General features: G+C 41.9%; 2 protein-coding genes across 2 annotated transcripts in view; both read right to left on the bottom strand.

The window, feature by feature from the left end:
* LOC103915827 (chromosome unknown open reading frame, human C5orf45) overlaps positions 1-363 on the bottom strand; it is a 4,187-nt gene extending 3,824 nt beyond the window's left edge. The window contains exon 1 of the mRNA XM_009322755.1: positions 229-363. Within this exon, the coding sequence (XP_009321030.1) occupies positions 229-363 (135 nt within the window). The remainder of the gene's footprint in view (positions 1-228) is intronic.
* Positions 364-927: 564 nt separating this feature from the next.
* The window catches only part of TBC1D9B (TBC1 domain family, member 9B (with GRAM domain)), a gene marked incomplete at its 5' end in the record, with an annotated part of 20,591 nt that continues 7,422 nt past the window's right edge, over positions 928-14,096 (bottom strand). The window contains 14 exons of the mRNA XM_009322754.1: positions 928-3,366; positions 4,295-4,401; positions 4,854-4,901; positions 5,952-6,002; positions 6,414-6,485; positions 6,640-6,705; positions 7,068-7,308; positions 8,483-8,551; positions 9,396-9,494; positions 10,647-10,776; positions 11,342-11,627; positions 12,316-12,433; positions 13,186-13,400; positions 13,798-13,948. Coding sequence (XP_009321029.1) covers positions 2,674-3,366; positions 4,295-4,401; positions 4,854-4,901; positions 5,952-6,002; positions 6,414-6,485; positions 6,640-6,705; positions 7,068-7,308; positions 8,483-8,551; positions 9,396-9,494; positions 10,647-10,776; positions 11,342-11,627; positions 12,316-12,433; positions 13,186-13,400; positions 13,798-13,948 — 2,346 coding nt within the window. The remainder of the gene's footprint in view (positions 3,367-4,294; positions 4,402-4,853; positions 4,902-5,951; positions 6,003-6,413; positions 6,486-6,639; positions 6,706-7,067; positions 7,309-8,482; positions 8,552-9,395; positions 9,495-10,646; positions 10,777-11,341; positions 11,628-12,315; positions 12,434-13,185; positions 13,401-13,797; positions 13,949-14,096) is intronic.

Genomic DNA, 14,096 nt, shown 5'->3' with positions numbered 1-14,096 from the left:
CCCTCGCCATGGCAACGCGCGCCTTCCGGCCACGTGACACCCCCGCTACCAGCGAGCCTCCCGCTCTGCCCCCCGAGTCCGCCGAGCTCCTCCCCGGCTTCCCCCTCCCGGTGCCGAGCGCCGGTAAGCGACCGCGAGCGTTCCACAGGGAGAAATCGCTCCAGCTAGGGCATCAGGCTGTTTTACAAGCAGCCTCTTACCCTTCCTTAAAAAAAAAAACCAATTAACAATTAACTGGCCCGAGCGGTCTTCAAACGGGAAGACTTCACGCAGCGCCTGGCAGCCCACAGAGCAGCAGTTTGCGAGGGCGGCCTGGACGCGTGTTTGTTCATCAACGGTAACCTTCTCCAGGAGGAAAAACATGTCGTGTTTGCACCTGCGTAATCAACAGCCATTTCTGCACCCACCTGAAGCTGCGTCAGTCTGTGTCATATAAAAAGAAAATATATGGAATAATAACTAGAGGAGGGAAGGGGAGAGGGAAGGAAAGAGGAGAGGAAAGAGGAGAGGAAAGAGGAGAGAGGAAAGAGGAGAGAGGAAAGAGGAGAGAGGAAAGAGGAGAGAGGAAAGAGGAGAGGAAAGAGGAAAGAGGAGAGGAAAGAGGAGAGGAAAGAGGAGAGGAGAGAGGAGAGGAAAGAGGAGAGGAAAGAGGAGAGAGGAAAGAGGAGAGAGGAAAGAGGAGAGAGGAAAGAGGAGAGAGGAAAGAGGAGAGGAAAGAGGAAAGAGGAGAGGAAAGAGGAGAGGAAAGAGGAGAGGAAAGAGGAGAGGAAAGAGGAGAGGAAAGAGGAGAGGAAAGAGGAGAGGAAAGAGGAGAGACCCAGTCAGACTCCAGTCACACCAAGCCTGCTCTTTTAGATAACCACCACGGACAAGGAACAAGCAACATTCCATGAGCTCAGAAAAATAAAAGGCAGTCAAGGTTGCCTATAGGATTCTGGTTCATTTATTGAGTACATGACAGATAAGACAGACAGTGTAAAATCACATGTATTATTTGTACTTTTAAAAAATTACAATAAATTACTGAATAATTAGTAAAAGCAGTTTTACTAATGGCTGCTCTCCAGTGATGCCGGACAGAGGAGGCAGTGAAATAAGAAATATGTACCAGCTGTGAATACATACAGAGAACGTCACAAGGAGGAATTAACACTGAGTAGCACACCGAGTAGTGTTAAATGGGAACATCCAACCGCACGTGTCCTTCCCATCCTTTATATTCCAAATGCCAGCCAAAAGCTGTAGCAAACCTTGCCTTCAGTGCAGGGTCTGCTCTCGCCGAGCAGCAGCATTTCTTGCCCCGGCCCTGCAAGGCAGGTGCCTGCGTACTGAGATGAATTTATCTGTAGGAACAGCATTAATTCTCCTTCCTCGGAGCGCACGCCCTACTACCAGAAGGCTAACTCTTAGTTTCTTCTGGTCTTAATTGATTTAAAAGAGCAGTCACTCAGTCGCCCAGTTATTTCGTCTCTAACTGGGAAGAGATCTAGTCTGTTGAGGTTTCCCATAATGGGCTGATGGCAGAGGGCCACACTGCTTTGAATTCTTCCTCTTTAGGTATAAATGCCCTTTGATGCGTCGTAGTTTCTAAGAGCACATCCATTGCTAGACTCTTTGTACAGGAGATGTTCAGAAAGGACACACCGAGCAGCTGCAGGTGGCACAACACTCCTGCACATCTTCCTGCCCCAAGCGTTTGTGAGGGCTGACTGATCAGAGTATTCTTAGGGGTCCTCCTAAAAATTGGACCCATCATTAGCTAGTAAAAATGGAGCATCAGCAAGAAACAATGACTGTTTTCTGTACCAACAGGGAAAGTCCAGCAGACCAGTGTGCCACTGCCCTGTAACACTGAGGCTGATTCACCCACTTCTAATTTAGGAACACATTCCCTCATTATAACCATCATGAGCCCATTGATTGACCTAATATTATTTCTGCACTGAAGTCAAGGAGCTTGTGGCTTCCTTCCCAGACCAACTAAAAACAACGGCTTTCAAAGAATTAGGAAAGCAAATGCTAGAAAACCAGGTTTGTCTGAAAACTCCTGAATGCTGAAGGAGAAAAGAAGGTGGTCATACACTATGAAAATGCCAAATCACATCTGAAAGAAACCTGCAGATCTGAGCAGTGGGGCACATTTGCATTATAGCTGCTGAGTCACGGAACAGCACTGAAGAACTTACAAGACTATTTATAGGTCAGAGTCCTATAGCACTTGACTACACTGCATTAGCGCTCAGATTGGCGGCCAGAGGTGAACGTGGTTTCAAGCCAGGCTGCATCTGCTGTGCAAGTTACCCAGGAACCTACAGCAAACGAGGGCAGGCAAGGAGCAGTTACTGTCTGAAATAAGACTTCATTAAAATAAAAGATAGCAAAGGGCAGACGTGCATAATTTATGGTGGTAATTCTGTATGTCAGGGGCTATTAGGTTCTAATGGCTCTTGAGAATGTAAATCTAATTCTGTCAGCCACAGTAGCCAAAGAAGCACCTACACAAAACAGTCACTGTCAGAAGCCCCTTATCGATTGGAATCTATTGTAATTGTGTAGTTACTGGTCTCTGATTAAACAAAAAAATACCCCAAACACAAAATACCAAACCATCCTGCCATCTGCCACATTATCTCCCCATTTTATCTCCCAAAGACAAATCCTGCTTTCTCGAGTTCACCCTGAGACGGAGGAAAGTTCATAGTCACTGGATGAACTGAACTGCCTCTCTACCTTCTTCTGATCTTTGATCTTCTGCAGAATGTTGACCTTTTTCTCAAAGTAGTTTACAAGGGCTGTTTCCGTCAGCATGGAAGCCAAGATCTGCTCAAAGGAGATAGACCAGTCAGTATCAACGGTACTACCATACCTGGCAGCTGAACTACTGCCTTCACAACCAACCAGGACTGTGTCATCTGCAATGTCTTCACACTGCAGGGAGCCTGTGCTGACCATGGAGTAGGAAGACATGGACATATCATCTTTGGTTTCATCATCTGATAGCAGCTGTAAAGGAGAGCCTTGTCCTTCCCCTGACACATCTCCTAGACTTTGGTTCTCCTGCTGTGTTTTTTCAGGCTGGGCATCTCCACAGGTTTTGTCCTCATGGTCAGCTTGGGGTTGCTGCTCCACTGCTGAATTCTGACTCTGTTCAGATGTTGGTGACTCCTCTTCACTCACAGGATCTTGGGTATTGTTTGCTTTCCAGTCCTCAGACTTCTTCATGGGCCTGCTGGAGAATTTTTTCCCAACCTCCCCAATTCGCAGAAGGAGACTGGCTACAGTGGCAATTGCATGGTACAGCTCTTGCTCCACCGGGTCCTCACTGAACATGTTGTAAAGGGTCTTGCATAACTCTATGAATTGTTCCTTTAAAAGACAAAGACCAAAAAATCATACTTCAGGCTGAAAAAAGTTGACAGTGGCAGATCATAGAATCATAGAATATCTCAAGTTGGAAGGGACCCAATAAAGATCATTGAGTCCAACTCCCCGCTCCTTGCAGTACTACCTAAAACAAACCCGTATGACTAAAACCTTCATCCAGACGCTCCTTGAGATGAAGCAACAGGCACCATCTTCACTGACTCCTTGTTTATCTGCCTCCCCACCAAGTAAGTGGCAACTTATTATACTGATTCAGAACAGCCCAAAACAGGCAAAATCTCCTCTCTCTGCCGTAGTGGCTAAATTGAGACACAGCTAGCAATTTAATAGTGGTGGGCTTTTTTGCTGACAGATGAACAGAGTAGTCACATATTCACACCTGAGAAAACCTAAAGTTTTACTGCTGTCCTGCTACTCTTCCGTGGTCAGCTTTTAAGCATTTCCAAACTGGTTTAAGTAGCCCTCATCAAGGAAATTAGAGACAGAAAAGATTGCACCAGTCATCAGACTCTCTTTCCTGTATCCACATTCTTCGCTCTCCACAAAGCAGCTGTAACTTGAGGCGATGCAAAACCAAAAAAGCCAAACAAGTTTATATGACTGATGGTATATTTGAAACATACTGCTCTGGAGGGAAAACATAGATTGCAGATCTTACTGGAAAAATTGGTCTGGGAGGCAGAGAAAATCAAATATATTTGATTGGTGGAAACAAAGCAGTTTGTCCATGTCCACTGAGGAATTTGACACAAACGTGTCGAATTAGAGGCTTCTAAAGCCCACCAGACCAGAACAGCAGGGCAATCTACAGGCAAGGACTGAGTATGCTGACAAAATGGCTGCACATACTGCTGAATTCCCCACTAAACCGTCAGTCATCTAACTGGAAACCTTCACATTCACTTCTTACCTGGCTCATTTTGGGGAGATCTTTAATGGTTTCTTTCTTGGACTCTTTTTCCTTGGCCCATATTCTCAGGTAGTATCTATAGTCCTGTGGACTGGTACCTTTCTCCTCTGCAAGGCAAGACCAGGCCACTACTGTCAGGTGGTTAATGGTTTCAGACTTAAAAAGTAAATGCTGTGCCAGCAAAAATCATGCTGGAAGCAGGTTTTGTTGACAATTCAGGAAAGCATCTACCAGGATGGCTGCACTGCTTTCTGCTGGTTTATCTGATCCAGCTCAGTAGAGCACAAAGTTTAACACTGCTGCATCAGCTTGACTTCTTGTAAATTAACTCTATGAGCTGACAACTTACCAAACATGATTTACAAATGTTATGATCTTGGTATGTAAAAGAGTCAGAGCAGTAAGGCATAAGAGAGATTTATTTCCCGGTTCACATCTCACTCTACCTCTGTCCAAAAGGGACACTTTGAAAGGTCTCCTTGATACAGCAAAGGACAACGAACAGTTCATAATACGAAACAGACAAGACTAGAATGTGGTCTGTTTATGATGGAATTACCTTTTTCTGGACCGTTCTCATTTCTCCTTCCTTTATCTTCTTGGGTTTCTAAAAAATTATGGAATTGTAAAAGAATGATTAATAGCTGATTTTCAGCAATACAACACATGAAGAACATAAGACAACTCATATACAAATTAAAATCTTACAAGAATATATTTAATAGAAGTTAGATCTCACACTCCCACATCATGTTTGGAGGAGTGAACAGAACAGGATGGAAGCAAGAGGCTGATGGGATGAACTGGATAAAAAGCCATACTGGGTTGAAGGGCTGAGGTAGAGGGCAGAACTCTTAAAAGAAAGGGTGAAACAGATATGAAAGACAGCTAAGCAATGTCATGGCTTAAGGACAAAGAAGTTCTGTTATCCAAAGCAAGATAATGAATGGAAAAAACCCAAACCTCCACTGAGCACATATGTGACTAATATCTACGCTCACCATTATTCACTGACTGAACTGACACTCAATTTGCAGAATCTCACTTCACAAACTTTGCTTCTGGTTCCTTACATTATCACTAGGCTTTACAGGAAAACTTTGCTCAACTCAGACTGTTAAGTTAGCCATCTAGCACCAAACAGCACAACTACTTACTCACTCACATCTTTTTTGAGCATTATTATATTTTGGTAAACATTTAGTACAAATGACATACTTTGACCTCCTATTTGACAATCCCTAAAATTATATATTAAGAAATACAGTAGATTAGTCTACTAACAGTTTTACAATTCAATGGCATGCATCCTTATTCCTTTAAATTAGAAGACTGTGGAGGAGGCACAGGTATCATCTAACCAGGCCAGCAAGCCTAGCACCCCCAACACTCTGCTCTTAGCATATTTTCCCCCCACCAGTTTCTACAGCGAGAGAAACTCCACTGAAAGAAGACGGACAAAACCTATTTTGACCACGGTTGAAACACAATAGGTAGAATATACTGAAAGGTATCTAGCACTTTATTCATAGTGGGAGTGTCACGACAGAGGAGCAGCAGCAACAACTTTGGAGTATTTAAAATAGCACATTGGTGCTGGCAGACAATATCAGCATTATAGCCATGCTCAATGCATGCACATAATCCATGGACTGACCTTGAGACTCACAGTGCAGGCAGAAATCCAGCTCTGAGACAAAAGGAGATACTTGAGCAGCAGAAAAAGGGGTTGAGGGGACAATATTCCAGATAAAACAGAAGAAAAGGCCAGACATAAACAGACACAGAGAAGGAAACAAAAACAAGAAGAGAGACAATGAGACTTGCATGAAAAACCTAAATTATGGTGGGAGACAGGGGCTGGTAAAAGCACACTGCTCCTCCTCAGCAGTGTGTAACTGTGCTTCAGAGGGGTCCTGCATGAAATGGGCGCTGAGCAGTTTAAGCTCCAAACTTCTTTCCCATCATGCAACAAAGACAGCGAACTCAAACACACTGGCAATCTTAACATACTGCCACCACAAGACCATGCTTTGCAAAAAATCACTATTCATAGCACATGGATTTGTGCTGCAACTCCTGCCTAAACTGAGAGGTAAAGGCAGCAGTGTTGTATTACCTTCTGTTGTAACATCCTCTGTGAAATAACTTGTGGCCTCCAAAGCGGACTCTGCCTCCTCTGGATTCAGAGCTGTATTTACACAGAAGGAAATGTTAAGATCTCTAAGCTAATTGAACAGCATTATCACCCACTTCATTAGCAAAATTCATGAGGCATCTCTTTTCAATTGCATGTTAGAACAGACCATGCTCAACAGTAGTGATATATGAAAGCAATCACTCACCGGGAGGCAGATGCAGTTTGTAAAGTACTTTGAGTTTTTCAGTGAGGTCACCATGGTACATCCCACCTGCGAAGAAAAAAAAAATGGTTAAGAAAATAGCAATTAGGATAAAGAATCACCCTCTGCTCACAGGCTCAAACCAGAATGAGTTCACATGCGATGAGGAAACGCTAACTGCACAAAGCCCTGTGCAGAAGCAGTAAAGAAATCTACAGCAAAGCTACATCTTGTTGGTTTGCCACCTATTGTTTCCCAAAACGGGAGACTGCCTAGCAGCAAAAGGCATCTTTTGTTCTGTCTGAAGCTTCCTGTAAGGCTGTCACCCTCCCCTGATGATAGTGCAAACATCACTATCTCCTTTTAGTTCTCTACTTGGAAAAGGACAAACAATTTGTGCAATATTCCATCATCTCCAAAACATCACTTACTCATCCCTGTCACAAACTCCTTGAAGTTAATGAGAGAATCCCTGTTCTCATCCAAGAGCCGGAACAAACGGCCTGCTAGCACAGGCGTATGTGCGCCACAGGACCAGGGGGTCAAACTGATGAACAGCTCTTTGAACTGCTCCATGTCTATGCGATACTGCTCCAGGTAGGGTAAACTCTGATCTCGGCGGGCAGCTGCAGCACGATTATTTCCCCAGTAACAGTTCATCAGATACTTTGCCTTCGGAGGGAAAGGATTAATAGGTCAGATTATACTACACTACAACAATTCACAGGAATAGAGACTTTGTTATAGCTCAAGAATAGCATTGAGTAAGCAGAGAAGAGACATTTCAGGACATGCTGTTTCTCTCCCCCATTATTCCTAGTGCTACTTCACTATAAAGTAATATGAAATGAAGGAAGAGACAGGGATTTCACAAAAAGCACAAAGAACAATTTTAAGTGAAAAATACAAAAAACATTATTTCAGGTCTGAACAAAATGACACTCAGGCTTTACTGCAAAGGGAACATGCAGGTTTTAGAACTAAGCCTCTCAGAACAGCACAGTGCAACTGAGTTTGCACTCAGTTTGCAAAACTGATTGTCAATATTGACTTGCAAAACTCATTGTCAATACTTCTCAATACAGAAAATTGAGATACCACATATAAAGACCTTTGTAAACATGGGTGATAGAAATAAAATTAAATGAGACAATGCAAGTAGTAAAATTGTTGACCAAGGGGCTAATAACAAAAATGTCTGATACAAACTGGGACCTTATTATTAGGTAATTACTGGGAAGGAAAATTGTCTAGCTTTAGTAATTTCATCACAGTGTGACAAAGAGGTCAATTCAGTCACGAGGAAATAATCTAGAATCTGTTTTTTTTCTCCAACAAGGTAGTTTAAACAGATAGCTGGGATTGTTGCCTCTGTTCAAAGTCTTACTGGACTTGGTAAATGCAGTTGGGTAATATCACTCTTTTAAAAATACATGCATTGACAAATAGAGGCAAAGCACTTAAGTAATTTTGTCACAATTACAGAGCAAGTCAACGGCAAACTTGAGAAGAAAAATTGAGGTACAGTCAATCCTAGCTCCCTGTTCTAAGTGCTATGTCACAGTCCTTTCCATTGATTCCACGATCTTTTTCTGAATAAGTATCATTCAAATACTGTGAATGTGTTTTGGCCATCTTGGGGGGAGGGGGGGGGCAGCAAAATCAAACGGATAGTAATAGCGCCAGTCTCACTGGCACCATATATAACCATGTAGAACAGAATGCCACATCTGTTTCTGATTGCTTTGATTCTTAATCCAACCTAAGACATTGCTTCCCTCTCAACTTATTTTGGTATTTGTTCTCTCTGTGTCAGAACACATTCTTCGTCACTCTAGCTTCTTACCTTGAACACTACATACAGCTCTTCTAGTTCTTCAATAGAGAAACCAATGTCACTAGACACAGCTCGGACCTATAGTTAGGGAGAAAATATCGAGTGAACAATTTATTTCAAAGCTAGAGAAATTAAATATGACTCACTGAAAAATCTGTATAACATAGAAGAGAAGAAAACAAGTGCAAGGAGATATGACACAGGACGGGAGGGAAAACATAACCATTCTAATACCTCCCACTGCTATAGATTACAGGTCAGGAGGACAGTTTCTGGTCAAGCAGAAACTGCTGACATTTTGAGCAGCTAGAAAAAATTACTGCGCTTATTTCCTGTTTGTGCAGACCTGACTGTGCAGACTGTGTTACCCCTTCCTCTTGTTTTTATCTTCATATGTTTGACTCAGATGCATTGAGAAACAACAGTGAAAGAAACATGTGGATGAAGTTTCTGCACCTAGGACATGGGAGATAATTGCAGTAGATATGGATACTCCCCTTTGGCCATGAACCCTTCTGTAAAATTCCCTAATGTGCTAGCATACTCTCTAAATGGCAGGAAAATAATTATCTGCTAGCTAGCTTTTCTCAGAGATTCCAGGCAACCGGTAAAACATGCAGCACTAGGCAGTGGAGACTATTACAAGGCCTACAAGTGGTTTTTTATCTCCCTCCATGCCAAATATCTCATCCAATCGTGGCCCAGCACTTCAATCCATTTTATTAGATTAACTAGAACCATGTAAAGAAGAAAACTGAAAATCCATTATTCCAGCCAGTAAATCCATTTTTCACATGAACTGCGATTCTTTTAAGTCACTTAAAACTGGGTCTGCTACAGCGCGAACTTTCTAGATGCTTACAGCAAAACACATTCCATTAATACGCCGTTTGGTAGCTCATTCAATCTGGGAGTCACATACCACACTCTTCTTGGCTGTATCCTCCAGAGACTGGATCACTTTCAGCCTTTGTTTAAAACGCATTTGTTCAATGTCATCTGCCTTCAAATTGCTAAATTTCTACAAGAAAGGAAGCAGACCAGGTCAACATCATCTCCTAAAGAACAACCCCTGTTCTTTAACAAGTGTACTATCCCCTCAGAGATGATCTAAAACCCCTAGAAGCCTTTTACCAGCAGCAAAAAGATGAGAAAACACTTGAGCTCTATTCACCCATGTCCTGCAAGAGAAGTCATTCAGAATTCATGAGAAATCCAACATCAGAGGTTTCTAAAGAACAGCTGAAAAAGCATCTGTCAGGATTGACAGAAATACAGATCCTGTACTGTGGCAGAGACAAGAGAATAGACCGGTTGTCATTCCTTCCAGCCCTGTTTTTTAATAGGACCCATATAAGATTCGGCTAGAAACACCAAAGTTTAACAGGCTTTTCTATTGACTAGGTCAGACAAGTAAGATGAATTTGGTGACACTCTTTTATAAAAGGAACCGAGAACAGAGATGGCAGATTTGAAGAAACAAACAAAATACCCAGCAAAATGATAGCTGCCTGACTGTAAGCAGCTGGAAGGGGACAGGATGAAGAACAGGAGATAAAAAGGGAAATGAATCCACATTTACCACAGTGTAGCAGAGAACTGTCAAACACCAGTTCTCTCATCTGTGTTCTTTCCATCATTCAGATAGAAATTTTTTACAAGTTTGTTCTCAGTATGAATAATGAGGTACACCTCCACCAGTGCAGAGGTATTTCAACAGCATTGCCACCATTCTCGGGTCACCTTCCTATTACTATAATGTGGATCCCAGAACAGGATTCCTGTGCCCATGAACTGAGATGCTTCCATGTTTCTGCAGTATACCTCACAATTTTTACCCTGAACTCCCCCCCGGCAACTCCCTAGCACTGACAATCCTCACATACAAGTAAGAATGGAGACTTTTTTGGCAAAGCAGGAGGAAATCTCTGGTCTGTAATTTTTACTTATTTGCAGTCTTTGTTTTAGTCTCCGCTGGTGGTGGGGAGACTCTTTGTAATCCACAGTGGCCAACAGTGCTCTTCTCATACCAAACAGGAGGATTAATGGCTTGGGCCTGCCCTCCTTGAGCACCTCAAGCTATGAACACTGTTCAAATTCAGGCTGCACAAAGTATAAAACTGGATGTTGGCAGAGAAAAATCTCTTGAGCAAAAACTAAGCCAGAACCTTACCTCATAGGATGTTTTGATGAGTTCAAAGATGTCGATTTCAAGTGGCGGGTCATCTCCACTTGTCAATAAGGCGTGCAAGTGGGGAATAGGGGGAGAGACGCTCTGTCTGTTAACTACGTTGTCCAAATATCTGTGGGGAAAAAACAGAACAGATGCAAGACTCCAGGATTAGTGTCCAGGAAAAGAAGTAATATCCTAAACACATAATTCCCAACTTCTTTGTATCATTAATCTAAACATGTAGGAAAATCTAATTTTTCCCAGCTAACCTGCAATGCTACCCTCAACGTATATGAAGTAAAGTTGATTTTCACCCTATTTTTGGGGTATCTACACTTTTTAAAGTGGGCTTCAAGTAGTAAGATGAAGATCTTGCTGCACATAGAAGAGACTCACATTTCAAACACGAAAATCTTACATTTATTACACTTTGGAGATAATCTGCTTGATAAAAGTTTTATGTTTCTAGAATGCAATTGCTGCCAGGACCTGTTCTTAGTAGTCGATCAGAATTCTTCTGTGAATTTCAGATAAACAACCCTTCAGAGTTCAAATTCAAACTGAGAAGCAGGAGTGCATTATGCTGCAAAGCAAACGATTCCAGAAATATGGGATTCCTCCATACTTGAGCAAAAAATTAATTTCAGCTGTTGTACCGTTACTATTCAGTTATAAATAAGAACAATGAATGGTACCTGCCCAGAATAGTCATGGCTTCACCTTCATCACAGCACTGTAACAACTTCTCCACGTTGGCATCAAGTATGGCCAATGACACCTGCAAGATAAACTTGATTCCCTCATAGAAAAAACAGTCGACAATGACCACGGCACTCTCAAAGGGCATGACACTGAGAAAGAGAGTGAGAAACCAGGAAAGGGATATGGTGGAAATCACTCCCAGGTCCTGCATCTTTTCTGACAGCTGTGGAAGATACTCTCGTGTAAGTTCTTCAAAGATGCCTTGGTCCACCAATGCACCTGGGAAAACAAACAAAAACAATGGTAGAACTCAAATTGGTGGTATCACGGTACTATACCCAAGCTAATCAATTATTAAACAAAATAGTGTAAGTTAACTTTAATTTCATATAAGTCTCTTAAAATCAGAACTAAAATGAAGACATTTATTTAGATCTGTTCCCTGTTCTCAGTAAAAACAACATAGTTAGATAGAGACTATTCCTACATTGCAGAGCATGCAGAAACAGAAATCTCTCACTGATCTATGCGTTTTCCCTGAAAGGAGGATTTACATCAAACTATACTCTTTTATACAGACTAACTTTAAAAGCCCATGAAGCAGTGCTTTCACGAACCTGGGAGCCTATTCCAAAGATTTAATACATCATTCAGATGGGTAAAAGAATAACACAATAATTTTCTTCTAGATACGTCTCCTTACTGCTAATGGTCCCTCCTGCTACCAATTTTTAGTGACTTCATCTTTCTTGTTACTACAAGGTAGTACTACTACCTTGGTAGCCTGTAGTGTCTCTTCCTACGTCTCCGTCACACACCTGCAACTTTAAAGGGAACAGGGTTGTGCTTCATCATCTTTAAAATGCATCACATTTAATTCATTCTGGACAACAAAATGTTCCTGAAAGATGCTGGTGCAACTGTAGCTGAAAAGCCAGGCTCCAGGATGAATTTGACAAAGACTCACCCACTACTCTTGTGTTGTAGTAATCTGGCAACATCCGCTCACATAAAGCCACTAGGAGCCAGAAAGCCTCTTCCTCATTGCAGTATAGCAACAGTACTGACGTAACAATGTTCATGGCCTACGAGCCGGCAGAGTTAAATATGCAGATACAGGAGAGAAACATGAAGATGTTCATGAAAGCTCTGTCAATACAGACCAGCGAAACTTAAAAAGCATGAGTACAGCAAAACTGTCACTGAGAGTCACATCTATTTCCAGCTTTTACTGGTATCTGAGTCAATAGATGACCTTGAGCCAATTTACCTTCCTGTTTCAGTTCCTCTGTTTGTGAGGCAGCAAACAATATAAATACTTTTTGTCAAGCACTTTCATTAATCAATGTGACTAAGTATAATTTTCAAAGTTTTCATAAAAAGCTTTGTAATGATTTGGTCATAACAGAACAACATAATGAGAACCTCTAATACCACAGCAATACACAAAATGAATCTGCATTTCCACTGAGTTGTTTCACAAACCAGCAACTGGCTTCGTTTTCAATATACTGCCCATGTGCATCATCACTTATTTGATTTAATTGCTCTTTGTAACGAAACCAGAAGATGTTTTTGCTGAACTAGAGAAAGCTCTAGCAGGAAAACTAGTAAAAGACATTGTCATTACGCCTAACAGAAATGTGCAAAGTCTATTTAAATGCTGTATCCAAAGGATAGTTAAGATAGTAGGAAAGAAGTGGTAATGTTGCAACTCTCACACCACCACATGGACAGCATGAAGGAAAAATCTGAAACTGAACAAAAAACTGCAGAAAAAGTCCAAGTCAATCATGGTCACCATGTAGGACTAACAAGCCTAAGACTTCCTTCTTACCTGACAGTACCCAATTGTTGGATTTCTGAATGCATAAGCTGTTAAGACTCTCCGGAGGGCAGCAATTCCCAACTCATTCTGGAAGGCAGGATGTTCTGGCATAGAACGGTGCAGATCTCTCTCAATTTCCTCTGTAGCAAGATTGTACTTTCCCATTGACTTTTCCACAAGATCTGCATAGTAACCAGGATGAGTCACCATCTCATTCCAAGCCCCTGTAATGACAAATACTGCTTCACCTCTTGAGCTTTGGAATACAGATTTTATGCCCACAGTTTCAGAGAAGAGGCAGCTAGGAAGCACTACATGAACTCATCAGCTACAAATAGATATGAAAATATAGTAACAAACTCATCGTTAAATCATCATGTTAGAGTCTAGGTCCCAACCCTGAAACACAAAGGAGGCCAAAGAGCTACGACGCTCATAAAGAAAGTCATCTCAGGAATGCGATCACTGCATTTTTGACAAAAACACCATGAAGTATCATTCAGGTGGAGTTACCCTGTGATTAATTTCTTCTGAAATGAGCTAAGATTTATACCTTTTCCTTTGATACGTGCAGAAAGCTTATTCCTGCTAGCTGTCAAAGTATTCAGCACAACCTCCTACCTGAGAAAAGGAGCCACAGCTCTCCACGAAGATTCTCTGGGATTCCTTTTTGCACCAGCTCCCTAGTCTTGGCAGTGCGATACATACACATCCCTCGCCCATATTCAAAGAAATGAATGTTCCAAGACTCTTCCTTCATCTTCTCCTTTGCCTTCACAGGAACAAATATGGCCATTTAGGAGATTAATGCATTTTTATGTTTGTAGGACAGGTGATTTCTGGGTATACTCAGGCCTACGCTTCACAAGAGAAATGCATTGTGACATTTAAAGCCTTTCTTCTTCCTGCTGCATAAAAGG

Source organism: Pygoscelis adeliae, unplaced genomic scaffold (genome assembly GCF_000699105.1).
Source record: "Pygoscelis adeliae isolate BGI_AS28 unplaced genomic scaffold, ASM69910v1 Scaffold34, whole genome shotgun sequence".
Classification (NCBI taxonomy): domain Eukaryota; kingdom Metazoa; phylum Chordata; class Aves; order Sphenisciformes; family Spheniscidae; genus Pygoscelis; species Pygoscelis adeliae.
Note: the sequence above shows the minus strand (reverse complement) of the source record. Positions and strands in the feature narration are given on the sequence as shown.